We start from the raw sequence: 17,878 nt of genomic DNA, 5'->3' as shown, positions 1-17,878 counted from the left end.
GTCTTTGGGATTTGTGTATAAACAGAAGCCCACAACAAAAAAACTATGTAGTGATGTAGGGGGAATCCAAACTAAAAAATAAATAAATAAATAAATAAATAAATAAATAAATAAATAAATAAAACCTAGACCCTTCCACATCATGAAGAGTATCACTAGGCCAGTGACCGGCTCCTGAACGTCCTCAAAAGCAAATTTTAATTTTACCAGTGTAGTAGTTTCTTCACCTGTTACACAAAGCTTACGGAATTTTCTGCCTTCCAATTTAAGAACTTCTTGACTGTGCTGGTCTTCAAACCACAGCCAAAAACCTGGACCTATGCCCAGGGGTGGTTCGTGCTATAGGACTGCAGCCCTCCCACCTGTTAAAAGAAAAGAAAAGAAAAAAAAACGGCAAACATAAAATCAAAACAGAAAAAAAAAAAAAAAAAAAAAACCTCCATGCTCACAGCACAGACTTCTGGGTTGCAGGGCAGAGATGCCTTTCTCCCTTAGGCAGTCTGGAAAAGGGAAAAAGGCATCTCTGCCCTGCAACCTAGAAGTCTGTGCAGTTGACGTCACCCGCACACAGAGAAGACTGGACTGCATCACCCGCAGGCTGAAGCCTTCAGCCTATCACAGGAAACAGAAACCAGCCACCAGCCAAACCGGAAATCAAAAGTAAGTTGTGTGTGGAAAGCAGCCATGAGGGAAGCTGTACATTGGACAGAGCAGTAAGTGTAATTTTACAGTTTGCTTTTATTATGCTGCTGCCAATTTATTATGGTGTGTGTTGCTGCCAATTTTCGTAGTTTACGATCCGATCCGAGTAAGTGTATAGTTTGCTTTTATTATGCTGCTGCTGATTTATTATGGTGTGTGTTGCTGCCAATTTCGTAGTTTGCGATCTGAGTGTGTAAGTGTAGTGTTTGTGTGTTAAGTGTAATGTGTGTGCGTGTAAAATGCCTCAGTCACTATCTGCTGGTGGCTAGAGATGTCAGGCTTGAACCCTGTACCTTAAGTGCAGGTGGCAAGGGCCTGACTTCCCTACCCACCACCATTTGTAAATAAAAAACAGAGTTTTGCCTCATATTTGTTCTGTTCCTCATAAAATCTGTGATTTCTGAATGTCTGTTTTTCCCTTGCAAAGTCAGTAGTGCAGTGGTGCACTGGTAACATTGTTGCCTGACAGCTACAGGTTCTCTGGTTTGATTCTTGGCTAGGGTGCCTTCTGTGTGGAGTCTATATGTCTGGAGTGTTTCTCCCTGCTCTGCTAAAAGTTGGCTTTTGTTCCAATCCAGACTTTCCTGGTTAACATGTTAAATAAAAATAACAGGCATTTGAATTTCAGACTTCATATTCTTCAGAAAGTACATGGTAACACAAAACTCTTTATTCTAGCAATTTTCCAAGTTTATAAGATTGGATATTTGAAATCTGTCCCTAATTTTTTGACTGTATTCCCCCATTATTGGCTCTGTCCAAGTTTTTTGTGCTAAGGTCGAGAGCTATGGCGAGAACTGAATTCACTGAATATGTTTGGTAGCTGTATTCCCCCATTACAGGCTTTGTCCAGGTGTCTTTTGCTAAAAGGTTGAGAGCTATGTTCACAAAACAGCTGCTTTGGCATAGTGGCATGTTTATCTGACTGTTTTGCACAGGGTCCTGGGTTTGAGACTTGGCAGTAAAATGTATGGTGGCATCCTATTCTAGCAACTTTCCAGCATTATACAAGCAATGTTTAAAATGAGTTCCTGGTTTCTGGGCTTTTGTCCCCCCCGATAAATGTTGGCTTTTTCCAGATTTCTTGTGCTGCAAAGTTCAGAGATACAGCTGAGTGTCGAGTAGATTTTACAAGGAGCTGCGAGCTGCAGGGGAACTAAAGTTTAGTGCTGCTTATGCTGACTCTGCTTGTATTGTTAATAGCACAACAGGTAGTGTACTTTTGACGCAGAAGGCTGTGGGTTCTACTCCCACATTAGGTAGATGCATTGTTGATACTGTACTGTGCTGTAAAGGGAGAGGATGCTGCAGTCCTTTTTGGCGAAGATACCTACTAACAATGAACCTGTTGTCATCCATTCCCTATTGCAATATTACTAGCTTATTTTTTTAATGCAACATAGACAATTTATTCCTCAAGGGAAACAGGCACTTTACTTGTAGATGAAACAATGAAATATCAAGTTGTTTGCTAGCAGCAACCTCTTCATTAGTTACAGATTTCTTTAATGTGGGAATTATTTAGATGCCTTTTACTACTTCAGATATTGTGCATATTTACTGATACTGTTGAACTGTAGAATTTTGAGTAGACTTTTATGATGGAAATGTTCTGAATTAGGCAGTTGGTGCATGCATTTTGTTTCATTGTTTATTGGAAAAATGTTCAAAACAATAAATTTAAAACACTCTCTAACAACTGTACTGTACTGTACAAGGAATATAATTTAATATAATCAGGAAGGTGTATCAAAGGGCACATGCATGTTTCGTGTGCAAGGGGCCTATGATTTGAAAACAGCCCAAAGTTAATCTTTATCTGCCACTGGCAAAATGTATTTTCTTTGAATGTTGGTTTCAATGCTGCTTCAATGAATGAGAGTTTCAAGGGCAGAGAAGTTTTAATGCTAAGTCTATTTTCATTGTGAGACTACATTGCTTTGTTTAGCAGATATCTATTAAGTGTTTGTGTTGTAAAATGTAAAATAAAACTTTCAAATGAAATCCAGATCATTGCAGAAGGAAAGCAGTATGCACATTACAGTGTTTATGGTAAATGGAGCGAAATAACCAAGGAATGGGACATTGGAATGGCTGCAGGGGGTGGCTCCATTCGACCATGAATTTGTGAGGGGAGAAGGGCAGCAAACTCAGACAGGCCTGGCTGAACTATACCTCTCAACTGTCCAGATTTTTGCAGAATGAATAGATTTTTGCTTCTTATTTTTGGTTTGTTCCTCATGAAATTTGTGGTTTTCTTGCAAATCATTTAGGAATGAAGTCAACAAATAATGACAGACATTAAGTTTCAGACGTCATGGCCTTCAGAAAAATGCATGCTAAAGCAAGACCTGTTATTCTATCAACTGTCTTAAGTTTATACAAGAGCAATTTTTAGTACTGTTTGTATGTATTGTCCCCCCCCCCCAATATTTATTTATTTATTTTACATTTGTTGACCGGGTTGGTCCAACTGGATATAGGTCCATTTTCAGTGGAGGCCCAGGGAGAAAAGCTCCTCACTTCAGAATAGTATATACAAGACATAGTTACATTGTAAATTTTTATCTATTATACAGTTACTTTTCCTTTTGACATATGAGTATCATGATTCCTATTAAAAGAAAGCTAAGGATGTAGGTACAAAGATGACTAAAAATGTAGGACAATATTAATAGTACAGTAAACAGTAAATGTTTAAAACAATATAAGCAAAATGCACACTAATTGAGCAATAAAGTCACACACATTATTTGCTAGTAAATTATGTAAGCTAAAAGTACACTATTGAGAAATAAAGTCACAAATATGTTGTTTGCTAGTATACGATTTATTTAAAATAGAACACTATTAGTAAGTATAGTGACATGCACAGTATTGTTAGTATAGGATTAACTAGTTTATGCTGGTATGTAAAGAAATGTCAGGATGCAAATATAGTAGTTAGTCTGGATTAGCACAGGGGCATAACCAGTGAGATTTAAGATATGTTTTAAGTTTGGTTTTAAATAAGGGAGCTGAGGATATGGAGGTTAGGTGATCAGGGAGGGTGTTCCAGGTTTTTCCTACTGCATTAGAGAACAGAGAGTCGCCGGCCAGCTTGTTGGTTTTATTTATTTAAACTAGTAATTTGTTTGATGAGCGCAGGGACTTTAGGTTATTGTAGGGGGAGATTAGGTTAGTGAGTATTTGAAGGTTGGTACAGTATCTTTTGGGCCACTGTGAGTTGGTTCAGTATAATTAGATTTGACAGTTCTAACCAGCCTAGTTGTTTAAGATTGTTGCAGTGATGGGTTCTGTAGAATGACCCAGTTGCAAATCTTGCAATATTACTGTACGAGATGGAAAGCTTGTTCATATTGCTTTTACATAGTTTAGTATAGAGGATGCATATGTAAGGGTTGAGATTAAATGGGTACGGGCAATAGTGTTCCTGGCTATAGGGGTCAGAAAGGGTATATTCTATAGAGGGATCCTAGTTTTTTGTTAACTGTTTTTATAGTGTTGTTAACATGGGGCTCAAAGGAGAGGTTATTATCAGTTAGTACCCCAAGAAGTTTTGTGGTAGAATCAGGAGATATAATGGTACCATTAGTTGATGTAACATTAAAGTTAAGTGGGGAGGTTCTACGTGTGGGTGTGAATAATAGCATTTTTTTTTTTTTTTGGATTCAGAATGAGACATCGATCAAGGAGCCATTTCTCAACTATGCTAAACACGTTTTGGGTAAGAGACTGTAGTTGTGATGGTGACGTGGCTGAGCATATTAATGTGGAATCATCTGCATATTGAATACAAGTGGCTTGAGGTATTACAGAGTGTAGGTCATTTGTGAAGATAGAGAAGAGGAGAGGCCCAAGTATGGAGCCTTGAGGGACTCCGAGGGTAATTGGGAGGTGGGAAGACAGGCTATTCTGCCATAGTACGGCTTGTTGTCTGTTTTTTAGGTAGGACTGAAACCACTGTATAGCAGGAGGAGCTAGTGACAAGTTTTTGAGTAAGTTTATGAGTAGCTGGTGGTTGACCATGTCAAAAGCTTTTGACAGATCAATAAAGAGAGCTGTGGATAGTGCATCATTATTATGATTTTTATTGATGCAGTCGGTGAAGGATAAGAGAGCAGAGGTGGTGCTGTGAAATGGTCTGAAGCCATGTTGACAGATAGCTAGCAAGTTGTTATCTAGTAAGTGGTTTAAAAGCTGCTTATGAATGCACCTCTCCATGATTTTTGCCAGAGGGGATAATATGGCTATGGGCCTGTAGTTAGATAAATCAATGGAGTTACCACCTTTGTGCAGGGGGATAATATGTGATATTTTCCAGAGTGATGGGATGGTTCCCTCAGAGATAGTTCTGTTGATAAGGATAGTTATGGGGTAGGCTATGGCTTTAGCAGCTTTTTGTAGATATTCTGCAGGTAGGAGGTCTGCAGCGAGAGTGGTGGGTTTAAGTTTTTGTATTAGGGTGCGGACAAGGGATGTAGGAACAGGTTGAAACTGAAATAGTGGTGGATTGTTAGTGCTATGGGAGGAAGAAGATGTTGTGTCAGGGGATAGCTGATTGGCCAGAGATTGAATGGTCTCTGTAAAAAAAAAAAAGTATTGAAAGAATCGGCAATTTGATTGGGGCTATCGTGTTCAGAGCCTGAGGGGTTGGATGTGACTGAGCGACCTGGGTGCATCAGTTTGTTGATGCCAGTCCAGAATTTTTGAGGTTTATTTTGGTGGGTTTGTTGTAGGTGACAGTAAAAGTTTCTTTTATCAGATAGAACGGCTTTTTTGGTTTCGTTTCTTAATTGTCTATACTTTAATTGATCTGTGGGGCATTTAGTAGTCAGCCAGGTGGTCCTGAGTTTGTTTCTTTGGATGATTTTTTTGTTTGGTAGTTTTGGAAAGCCATGGGGCTGGTTTTGATCTACATCTGATTGTACGAGCTGGGGCATGATAATCAAGTATGGTTAAGAATTTGGAATTAAAGTATTTGACTGCTTCTTCTAATGGTAGGCATTTCAGGGGTGACCAGTCACAAGCTATGAGTTCTTGTTGAAAGCTGTCGAGGTTAACATTTTTGTTAGACCTTATACTCTTATAAATGGTTGTGTTTGGAATTTCACTCTTATACCTGATAAGGAATGTGAGTAAGTGGTCGCTTAGTTCTTCAGGGAGGGTCCCTACTTTGTATGATTGTTGATTACTATTTGTAAGGATCCAGTCTAGTGTGCTGTCATTGTTATTAAGCTTATTAAATCTAGTGGGAGATGTAATGGTTTGAGAAAAAACATGTAGGTTGATGTGGGTAGAAGGCTGCTCAGATGTACAGCACCTCCAGTTTATGTTAAGGTCTCCGAGTACTATCGTTTCTTGTGGGTAGGTGGTGGATAGTCAGCTTAGGATAGCCTCTAAGGTGCTGATATTGTTGCCTGGAGGGAGATAGAGACAGATAATATAAGTAGATTTCCATTTGTTGAGTTGAATCTTGGAAATAAGTACCTCTGCATTACTAGTTAAGGGAGGTTCTGAGTCTATTGAGGTTACCTGTAGTCCAGTTTTATATAGAATGGCTATACCACCTCCTTTCTTAGTATTACGGTCTAGTCGTAGTATACTATAACCGGGAGGAATAACCTCACTGTCTTGGACTGATGGCTTCAGCCATGTTTCAGTGAGGCAGAGAATGTCAAATGAATGTACATCCATGAGGGCATGCAGGGGGGCAACTTTCTTATTTAAACTTCGAATATTGAGATGGGCTATCAGGAGAGAGTTGTGAGGTCTTGTAGTCAAGTTTGTATAGCTAGAAGTTGGGGAGTTGGGCTCTGTGGCAAGGGTGAAGTTTGGGCCAGGATTAGGATGAATGTCCCCATCTATTAGGGATTGTACTTGTGTTTGTAGAATGAGTTTTAAAAGTTTACATGTTAGACTTTGAGATTTTCTGGCTCTAGAGCTGTAGTATGTGATGTGGGTAAGTCTATGAAATTTGGCTGATTAGTACTTTGGTGTACAGGATGTATTGTACTTTGGTGTACAGGATGTATTGTTTTGTCTATGTGGGATTATTAGAGTTGTGGCAGTTTGCTTTCTGGGGTTGCTAAAGTCTAGGGAATTAAGGTGCTCGTAGAAGGTAATTAGGTAAGGTACAGTTAGGATAGGAAGGAGTAAGAGTAGTAGTAAGGGTTTTAGGTGTTTTAGAGTAGTAATGGGTGGCATTGTAGTTGTGTAGTTTTCAGGTTGCTATGTAGGGATGTTTTCAGTTGTGTTGATTAGGTAGAAGTTGAGGGCGAGGTGAGATTAACCAATTAACAGGTTTTGAGTATGGGGTTGGTTAACTGGAGGAGGGGGTGTGGTTAGAATGTATAAATGTAGACACACTGGGGGTAGGTGGGAATTGGGGGCAGGGTAGGGGAGCGGAGTGAGCCCGCAGGGCGAACGGAGTGGGTAGAGCCACTGTAGGAGTGAATCCTAGGAGTACAATCAGTGGGAAGCTGATTGCTAAGGTAAGTTTGGGTAGAGAGGGTGAGGGGTAGGAGGCTAGAGAGTAAGGATAGTGGGCAGAATAGAGTAAGAGGACAGAAGGGTAGAGTGGAACTGTATTCAACAAGTTGCGAATACTGTGTACGTGTGAGTTTAGAGATAGAGGGGAAAATATTAGGAGCAAAAACAGGTGCCACCTAGTGGCTAAAGGTTGTATAGCAACAGTAGAGTCTCAATAAGAGGTAGCAGGGCTAGAAATATGAGGAGGGAGGGAAATAAGTTAGTTCTAAAGGGTACAGGGGGGAATGTTAAGCTAGTAAGCAGGAGAAGAAAGGGTTTGGCTGCTGGCCACCCTAGCTGAGGGCCTAACAGGTACTTATGCAGTGGTATTGCAACAGACAGAAGTTGTACTACACATACTTTCTCCTTTTATATTGTCCTTGAGGGGCTTTTGCACAGGGCAAGAAAGATTCCGTTCCTTAGCTTAGGGTGAGGATGGCAGGATTTGGGTTGGTTTAAAGATGCAGGGCAGTTCCTCAGCTTTAGTATCCTTAAGGCAGGTAGGGTCACTAGTTTCATAAAGGGAGAGAGTAACAAAGTGATAAAATAAGTAAGATGAAAAGCACAGTTACCAGTGAGATAAAAAGCAATAACTAGCATTAACACCAACTGAAAATTGCCTTTGGACTGAAAGAGCTAGTCCATCTTTATCTAGCAAACATCATGTACAGTAGCACTTAAATACAGACAAGGTAATACAGTTTATAGCCTAGGGCTAGGTATTCAAACTGGTAGAAAGTTTAATAACATCTTGAATTATTTCATTTAGTTATGTCACAGTTTCTAGGCACCAAGTACGTTCTATTGATACACTAGGAACAGTCAAGTCTTTTATACCTTACATTTAACGCTTGCTGTATAACTAACACACTACTGTGAAGCTTAGAGCTTGTTCAGTGTCCCAGCTCATTACAGATAGCAACTGCTGTGTGGTAAGTACTCTACTGCCATTTTCTGCATTTTACTGACTGTATTAAGAAGCCTAGGGCTTAGTTTGGGCTCACGCTCCTTACAATTGGTGTTTCCTGCTTAAAAAAAAATAAGCTGTATACACCTTAAGCTCCCAGTCAAATGTCCTGCAGGTAGCTACAGCTTCGTAGTATGGGGGCAGGATATGTTCTAATTAATTTAACAGCTGGGCTCCCTCCGTGTAGTAGCAGAATTTGTATTTGTATTCCGTTCCAGGTGCTGAAAGTGATTACCAGTTTGGCTTTGCCCATATTTCCTGCATTAAGAGGTTGAGAGGTACATGCAAATTGCTTTATAGAATAAGGAATATCTACACCTCTCAACTGTCCCCAATTTTGGCTCAAAATGTTGCTTTCCCCCTCACAATCCCTCCGCAAAATAGAAATTTTGGAAGAAAACGTGGAGGGTTTACAATTATAAATAGCTGTAATGATCAGAGTTATAGATTACTTTTATTTCAGAAATGCATGTAGATTCTCTAATTTTGTCATTTGCTCAAGTTAACAGTACTAATATTAAAAAGGTCTCCCTTCTTTGATGGGTTCCCAGCTGTATTGTGTGGCAATTTTATATTTTTGCATCACATTTTTGGTCCATTTTTCATAAAATTGTGGTTTTCTGGCAAATTAGTGGCAAATCATTAATGACTGAAGTTAGAAAAATAATGGCAGACATTTGAGTTTCAGATTTCATACCCTTCAGAAAATCCATACTAATGCAAGACCTACTACTATTCTATTTCCTTTCTAAGTTTATAAGAGCAATATTTAAAAATAGTCCTTATTTTTGGGCCTGTGTCCCACTTCTGTGTATGGCTTTGTCCAGATTTCTTGCTCTGAGGTTGAGAGGTATGAGTGTCAGAGCCATCACCGTCAGCCAGAGACATTTCAAATTGTGACATACTTGTTGCACCCTACTCCCCCATGTAGTGATTCTGGATGTGTCCAAGCAAGGCAAGGAGCAGTTATGCAGTGTAAGTGTGCAGAGTATTCCCCCATCCAAGGTAGACACAAGTACGGCAGTGGATTTTCATCTGTCCTTGATTTTGCAGAATGTTCTAGTTTTGTCATATTTTTATACTGTTGATTTATGCTTCTTCAGAAAATGCATGCTGTCGCAGTGCCCTGTTGCTCTGTGTTTAAGTAGCAATGCTTTAATGACCATTAGGTAAGCTTGTCAGAGATTGTAAGATGCAAGTAAGCTTTAATAAGCATACTGTTAAAGAATTACCAACACTGAAAGCCTTTTTTGTTGTTGCCATGCAGAGAATATTTACATAACTAGATAACGTATAATCCTTAGGTACTGAAATGCATATGACAGTATTTGTAATAAAGGACAGGATTACAGTATTTTAAGAAGCTCATTACATTTGTTGGAGACTTGCAGTCATCTTTGCAGGCTTTACATGTAAACTAAAGAGAATGCCAATCTATCATGTGTGGTCCATAACCTGTGCAGTAATCCTTTAAGCAATTTATCTTGAGCTTGTTTCTTGTTTGCTGTTCATGTTTTACTTTGATCATGTCTTCCCATGAAACAAGTAGATAGTTGTTGTCAGGCAGCAGGTCTTTTTGGATAAGAAACATTTTTACAAGTGGGGGTATCACAGAGATTGCTACTTTCAGCATGTTACTTGGTAATTTTATAAAGCTGAATATAAATTATAATTAGAATTGCACTACAAGGAGAAGTGGTTTGAGTTGAGTGCTGCTTGTTTTTTTTAATACTTGATTTTGACTGGCATTCCAGTAATGTATTTAAAAAGTAATTTATTTTTTCATGCCTCACAACCTTTGTGTTTCCATCTAGATATTAAGTAAGCTGTCATGTAGCCAATGCACTGAAATATTTTTTCTTCTACACTTCATTTTGTCCTGATTGGACTCTCGTAATGACGGTTTGGCACCCAGGGCAGCAGATTTAATTAAAGTTCCAGTTGTTGTGGTTTTGACCACAGCTCCACCCCTTTCTAATTGACCACACCCCATTCCCATTGGCCCCACCCATTCAGCTGCCTTCTGCAGCCCCCCTTTAATTTGAAGTCACCAGCCGCCACTGCCTATGCCACATAATTCTAATCAATTCTAAATCATTCGCTTATGTCATGTTACTTTGGCTGCATAACAACTAAATAAATGCAATGTGAATTAAATAAATCCTCTGATTGTTTTTTTTTATTTAAATTACCTTTCTCCTACTTAAATCTGCTACTCCTTCAAAAACAAACTCAGAAGTAAGCTTTCAATCAGCTGCTAGTAGCACAATACAACATAAAACCTGTACCTAACCATGCTAATGTGCAACTCATAGATGCCGAGATGTAGCTCAAGGCAGGTTGGTCTTATGACCATATATATCTTATACCTTACTTAGTACCCACTCTCAGGCTATGCACTTCATTGCGCAACCTGAACATAAAACTAATGTTTTATTAACAATGGAAATAATGCAACAAAACATGTTACAATATGTCTAAGCAGGCTAGGCTTACACCTCACAGCAGCTAATACTCTTCCTGAGCTGCAGTTTAGGTGAACGAAATAACCATCTGAGAACAACAAATAACGTATCCAGCAGGTGTGCTCAGCCACTCCTTCTACCACACAGCAGACCTGATTTCCAAATCATATACGAGCCTAGATACTATGTCTTATCAGGACAAAGCTATGTAAATGTATGGCAGTACAATGTGCTTCAAGACGGACCACACATTTACTTAGCTGAGACCGGAAAAGAGGAATTACAGAATGGAATCCCTCCAACTATCTGCCAAATGTCTGCCAGGACTTTGAATTTCAGCCTACATATCTCTTGGCCATACAGCTGCAGGAGTCAAGATAAGTGAACTGTATGATCACTATAATGACAACCTAATAAAAGCCAGGAAAACAAAGTTTAATGGAAAGGCAAGCAAATATCTCACTTTGATAAGAAATACATTAGACTTACTTGGGTGGTAGGAGTCCCGTTTCCACAGCCATTGCCAAACAGTCGTAGAGAAATGAAATCCTTTTGGGGCTATGCTGGCCATGAATAAATCTAACAACCCACTGGACACACTGTTCATGGCAGTCCTAAAGGAAAACAAGCCAAATAACATACAGTTAACATCTCTTCTATTTCTGAAATACAGGCTTGTAAATAACATGAATTCTACAAAAGTCTTAAATTATTTTTCTTGTCATACCAGAATTCATTTCATGTAGCATTTTTAGCATACACATCAGCACGTTATAAATTAAGTCAACAAAGGGTCATATGAGAAGTCATTTCATGCAGTACTTCTTAACATGTTACACATCAATAAAGCATAACTGGAGCTGACAAAACACTTCAATATTTCAAAAACACAACACAGAGCATTCTATGATAAGTGACCAGTAGTAAGTAATTCACAGGTAGCCCATGCATGTTTTCAGCTGGGCCTTAAGACTGTGACAGAAGAAATTCTGTAATTTGCACATGTAAATCTAGACTTGCAAACAATGGCTGTTCCTCAAACTAAGCTGGTTCATTTTCACTTCAGTACCCTCATACGTACACATCTAAGTTTACACACCTAATTAACAATACACAGAATAACAGAAATGCAAAGTAAGAGACCTGAAACTTCAACATGCTGTGTGAGGAGCATGCAAAATTACAGTGACTTTACTAGAATGGTATTATAAGTAAGATGTCAAAATCACTCTGTAATTCATATCTGCCAATTACTTAAATACTAGTGCACCTGCTACTTCCTTTCCCTCCACAAAACCATGTTTTACAGTGTGTGTGTCCTGTCTGTATTGCCCACATACATAACATCAAGGGTTGAGAAAGTACAGTTTTGTACCTACCATAAATGTAGATGTCCGAGAGACATGCAACTGCAGTCATAACATGTGGGTTGTCCTGCCTCAGGCAGCCCTCGGTCAGCCGGATTCCAAAGTCTGGGTCCGACGTCGGCTGATGTCGCATTTCTCTCCGACGTCAGAGCGGCTGGAGTATATAAGCATCAGCCGACGCCATTTTCTTCAGTGTCTCTTGCCCCAGATGCCAGGTGCCCTCCAAGGAAGGCTGTAATCAAATTGGAAGACAAAAACAGGATTCCAAACAAATGCATGAGCAATAAAAACAAATACACCATAACAGATATCCCCAGCTAAGAGAGAGGGGGATAGGAGTGGACCCTAAGCATAGAGGGGTATGGAGGGAGGAAAAACTCGACTGCAGTTGCATGTCTCTCGGACATCTACATTTATGGTAGGTACAAAACTGTACTATGTCCTTCAAGAATGCAACTGCAGTCATAACATGTGGGTAGAATATCATAGCTTAGCTGGGGGAGGAGGTATGCTCTAGGAGAGTGATGGTGTGGCAATCAAACCCTGCAGGACTGCCGAAGCAAAGCCTGCTCTGGATCTGGAATATAGGGGGAGATTGTAGTGTTTTGAGAATGTATGCACGGAGCTCCATGTAGCAGCTTCTAGAATGTCCTTTGTAGGCACCCCTCTTAAAAATGCTGTAGAGGTGGCTGTAGCTCTGGTGGAATGTGGTCTGACATAGGCTGGAACAGTCTTTCCATGAAAGGAATAACAGAATCTGATGCAATGTCCAATCCATTTAGAAATAGTCTGTTTTGAAATTGCTTTTCCTTGGACTGCAGGGTAAGTTACAAAAAGCTGTTCAGACTTCCTACTGGCCTTGGTTCTGTCCAGGTAGTATCGAAGTTGTCTATGAATGTCCAAGGTATGTAAAAGCCTTCCCCCCTTATTCTCAGGATTGGGGAAGAAGGCAGGCAGATGAATGGCTTGATTTAGAGAAACCCTAGATACCACCTTTGGCATAAAGGTAGGGTTGGTCCTTAATGAAACCCTGTCTCTGTGGAAAATAATAAAGGGTGGTATTGCCATTAGGGCCTGTAGTTCCGAAACCCTTCTTGCTGAGGTAATTGCCAACAGGAAAGCTGTTTTCCATGAGAGAAATTGCAAGTCAACTGAAGCTGCTGGCTCAAAAGGAGGTAGAGTCAGTTTTTCTAAGACAAAATTGAGGTCCCAGGCTGGCACTGGGGTCTTTCTTGGTGGCTTAATGTTCTTGATTCCCCTGAGGAATTGTCTTAGTAAGGGGTGAGAAAATACAGGAGGATCAGTGTTGTATCTAGCTGAAATGGCAGATGCATGTATTTTTATTGATGAATATGAGAGGCCATTCTGTAACATATCTGCCAAATATTCCAAGATAAGTGGGATGTTCAGTAATGATGCATCATGCCCTTTGCTGGCATTCCAATTGCTGAATCTTTTCCACTTGGCTAAGTAGACCTTTCTGGTGGACGGTCTTCGAGCCTCTGTTAGTATCCGCTGAACTTCCTTAGAGAGAGGCAAGTTGAATTTATTTATGGGATCTCCCAGGCTGTTAGCTGCAGAGTCTGAAAGTTTGGATGCAGTGTTTCGAAATTGTGCTGAGTCAAAAGTAGAGGCCACTGAGGGAGGGCCCACCTCCTGGTGTGACATATGCTCCGTAGTAGTGGGTACCAGTGTTGTCTTGGCCAATCCGGAGCTATTATGATTCCCTTGGGCTTCTCTGCTTTGATCTTTAGTAATACTGAGGTCATCAGTGGCACAGGTGGGAATGCATAGATTGCTAGGGAGCTCCAGTTGAATGAAAGAGCATCTATTTTCCAAGCCTTTGGATGGTATGTCCTTGTGCAAAATTTTGGTAGTAGATGATTGAGGTGAGAGGCAAATAGGTCCACTTCTGGCTTGCCCCATGTCGAAGTGAGTTGTCTGAAAGCCTTCGGATGCAACCTCCACTCGTGTGGATCTGTGAAATTCCTGCTTAGGCTGTCCGCCAACACATTGTCTTTTCCTGGAACAAACTGTGATTGTAACTGGATGTTTAGACTCAGTGATTTCTCCCAAAGCTGCATTGTCAGTCTGCAAAGGGGATAAGAGTGAGTGCCCCCTGCTTGTTTATGTACCACATCACAGTGGTGTTGTCTGTCCGTATCATTAAGTGACCTTGCTGGAGTTGGTTTTGAAAAGCCTCGATAGCATGCATTACTGCCAGCATTTCCTTTTGATTTATATGCAGATGTGTTTCCTTTGGAGACCATTGTCCTTGTATACATCTGCCTTCCATGTGCCCCATCCGAGGTCTGAGGCGTCTGTAGTCATGGTCTGTGTTATCTGTGGTTTTGAATGACAAACCTGTGTTTTCCTTGCTCACGAAGCCCACCATAGGAATTACTTTTGTAAGCATGGAATGAGTGGTATGATTGTCTCCAAGTTGTTGCTGTGCTGAGACCAAACGCTTTTAGGTACCATTGAAGCTTTCTCATGTGTAGTTTTGCTAATGGAACCAGTAGAATGCAGGATGCCATGTAACCCAGGGCCTGTAGGAATCTCCTTGCAGTCATCTGGGTGAGTTTTGCTAAATCTTTGAAGTATTGAGTTAACTTCTCTTGCTTATCTTCTGTCAGGTAAGCCATTTGAGAGGCTGTGTCTAGTTTGGCTCCTAAGAAGATTATTTGCTGGGATGGCTGCAGTCTTGACTTTTGGAAGTTGACTGTGTATCCCAGAGCTTGAAGTAATCGTATGACATATTCCAGATTTTTTGTCAACATCAGTTTGTCGTCCGCTTGTATGAGGCAGTCGTCCAGGTACGGGTAAATTTGTATACCCTGGAGCCTGCAATGAGCAATTACTGAAGCCAGGCATTTTGTAAACACTCTGGGCGCAGTAGATAAGCCAAATGGCAATGCTGAGAATTGATAATGCTCTGGCCCTGCAAGAAATCTGAGGTATCTTCTGCAACTGTGTCTGATAGGGACATGCAGGTATGCCTCCTTGAGGTCCAGAGTAATCAGCCAGGACTCCTTGCCCAGCATGGGAAGGAGTTGCTGCAGAGTCAGCATTTTGAACTTTGGTACTATGAGAAAGGTGTTTAATGCGGACAAGTCCAGTATTGGTCTCCATTGAGTTTCTTTTCTTGGAACAAGGAACAGTCTTGAGTAAAATCCCTGTTCTTGTTCTTGTTGTGGAACTCTTTCTATTGCTTTCATTTGAGTTAGCAGAGAGATTTGCTTGATAGCTTCTGCCCTTTGATGTTGTGGTATATTTGGCATGCCTTGTTTTCTTGGTAGGGTATGAAAATGAAACCTGTACCCTCGGTCTATAATGTCCAAAATCCATTTGTCCTTTGTCAGTCTGTGCCAGTTTTCTGCAAACAGAGATAATTTTCTGCCCAAGGGAGCTTCTAGATGTTCCCTGGTAGGCGGTAGTAGAGGAAAGTCATTGAGATTGTGGTTGTTGGGCAGGAGAAACCCCTGCGTCACTTCTTTGGTTTCCTGGCTGCCATTGACGTCCCCTGTAAGGGCCTCTGTATTGGCCTCTTCCTCGGCCACGTCTGTTCTTACCCCTTTGAAACTTTTCTGGATTAGGAAAGGACCAGTTTTTTGAAGGCCAGTTCCTACTGAATCTGGGGGGTTGAACCTGGAGGAAATCCTTTACAGTTTGAACTGATTTTGCTTTTTCTTCAATGGTCTTTAGCACATCCTTAGTATTTGCACCAAAAGCTTGTTCTTTTCCAAAGGTGCATCCAGAAGTTTTGCTTTTACATGATCTGGTAGAGGTTGATCTTTTAACCAAGCATGTCTTCGCATCACTGCCCCTGTCATAGCTGCCCTACATGAAGCTTCCAGTGCATCATATCCACACTGCAGGAAGTGATTGCTTACTTGCTGAGTGTTATGTACAGCTTCCTGCAAAGTCTTCCTGTCTAAAGGATCAGGAGAAGCTAGTGTTCTTTGTAAATCTTCTAAGAGATAATCCTGATATTGGAACATATGAAAAAGGCAATTTAAAGCTCTCATAGATAAAGTAGTGGAAGTGTAAACCTTTTTAACCCATCTCTCTAAAGACCTTGCCTCCCTGTTGGAGGGCAAAGGATTTTTAGAGGTGGAGGCTGAAACTCCTTTAGGCCCCTGTGAAATAGTTTCCAAATCAACAGTATGGGCCCTGAATAAATGGGAATGAGTTTCTGGGACCCCTGTAATACCTGTCTGGCTTGGCTGGTGCAGGAGGGAGAGTATCAGGGGTAGCACTAGAATCAGAATACAAATCATCCAGAACATCAAGTACAGGAGGAATAGCTAAGGGCCTGTTCTGAGGCTTCTTAAGGAAAGTCCTAAGGCGTTTCCTGGAATCAGAATATTCTTGGCCCTGCCACTTGAAATGTTCCCTCATGGTGTGCAGAACTTCCCCAAAGGAAATATCCTCAGGAGGGGAGGCCAAAGGAATGGAATCTTCTGCATCAGAGTCCTCATAGGTCTGGAAGAGCTCTTCCTGGCTATCAGAGTGGACAGAGCCCTCAGAGTCTTCATCTGAAGGAGTAGGGTCTGAGGGTTCAACCCGGGGCCTTTTATCAGGAGGAGGCTGGGATGCTCTCTCTAGATGGGTCTGTGAACCTCTAATCACGGAAATTAAATCAGCAGCCATGGACATAATTTGTGTCTCTGGAGTCGGCTGAGGTAAGGACCTTGAAGTAATATGCTTTGTTTTGCTGGCTGCCTTAGCCCTAGTGTAGGCCTTAATAGACATGGCCATAGGAGGCCTGGCAGCTCCACGTGCAGGAGTGACCTTGTCTACAGCAATGGTCTCGGGCATCTCCTCAGTTTCGGTATCCGGAGGAAAATCTATAACTGGCGTCGGAGTAATATCTGGAATTGGAGTCGTCGGTACTGCGGTGTCTTCGGTTCGGAGCAGTGGAGAGACCGTCTCAGAGGGAACCGGAGCACTCGCGCTAGGTTTTGGCGTGGAGTCGGTAGTAGACGCGGGCCGAGGATGTCGGTCCCGGTCTTTTCGCTTTTTGGGAGTTTGCGATGTCGGAAGATCCGATGGCATGGTATAAGCAAATTTATCGCCGAAAAAGTCTCCAGCGAACTCCGCCCGGCGCCTGAGAGTACGCTTGTTGAAGCGAGCACAGGCTACACAGGCCGAGACGTCGTGGTCTGGGCCCAGGCAAGGGAGGCAGTAAGAGTGGAAATCCTTATGAGGTATTTGTTTACCACAAAAAAGACAATTGTTAACTTTTTCAGTAATTTCTGACATCGGCTGAGGCAAGAAAAGGTCCCCAATGGGGTACTTAGCTTTTTTGATGACTTCGGTATCGTAGAATACAGGAGCTGACCGACCGGCACTTGCGAACTGCTTCTGCTTCGGGCACCACACACACACACACACACACACACACACACACACACCATGCATCACTGCTTTGGGAATCTCCATCTCACAAAAGGATACTAGGTAAACAATTTCATATTAGGAAATCACATTTTTTTGTCTATTTGGGTTTTTTTAATGATTAGAAGGTTTTCACATTGGTGTAGTTCTTTCTGGGTGGATTTTGACTAACTGAGGGTGTGGGGAGGGTATTCTATTTTTTCCCCTTAGCGTCTGGCAGTTTGGTGCAGAGGTTTACAACAATGTGCTGCTACACTTAGACCTTTCAGCAGCCTCTGATATGACTGCCACCGGCTCCATTTGCCTACTGTACAACTAAGTAAGTCACTTACCAGACACTGCTTCTGGGTTGCTTGCTTAGCAATTTTTTTCGTTATTATTATTTGAGATTAGCTAGGGGAAAATTTCACTTCATTTTCTTTATTTTTATAATACATAGTTTTTGA

General features: G+C 41.1%; 1 protein-coding gene across 1 annotated transcript in view; it reads right to left on the bottom strand.

Moving 5' to 3' along the window:
- LOC122798758 (mediator of RNA polymerase II transcription subunit 23-like) overlaps positions 1 to 17,878 on the bottom strand; it is a 363,374-nt gene that overhangs the window by 79,898 nt on the left and 265,598 nt on the right. Inside the window, exon 4 of the mRNA XM_044067899.1 lies at positions 11,155 to 11,279. Coding sequence (XP_043923834.1) covers positions 11,155 to 11,279 — 125 coding nt within the window. The remainder of the gene's footprint in view (positions 1 to 11,154; positions 11,280 to 17,878) is intronic.

This window comes from Protopterus annectens, chromosome 1.part0 (assembly GCF_019279795.1).
Source record: "Protopterus annectens isolate FY-2018-M chromosome 1.part0, PAN1.0, whole genome shotgun sequence".
NCBI lineage: Eukaryota > Metazoa > Chordata > Ceratodontiformes > Protopteridae > Protopterus > Protopterus annectens.
Note: the sequence above shows the minus strand (reverse complement) of the source record. Positions and strands in the feature narration are given on the sequence as shown.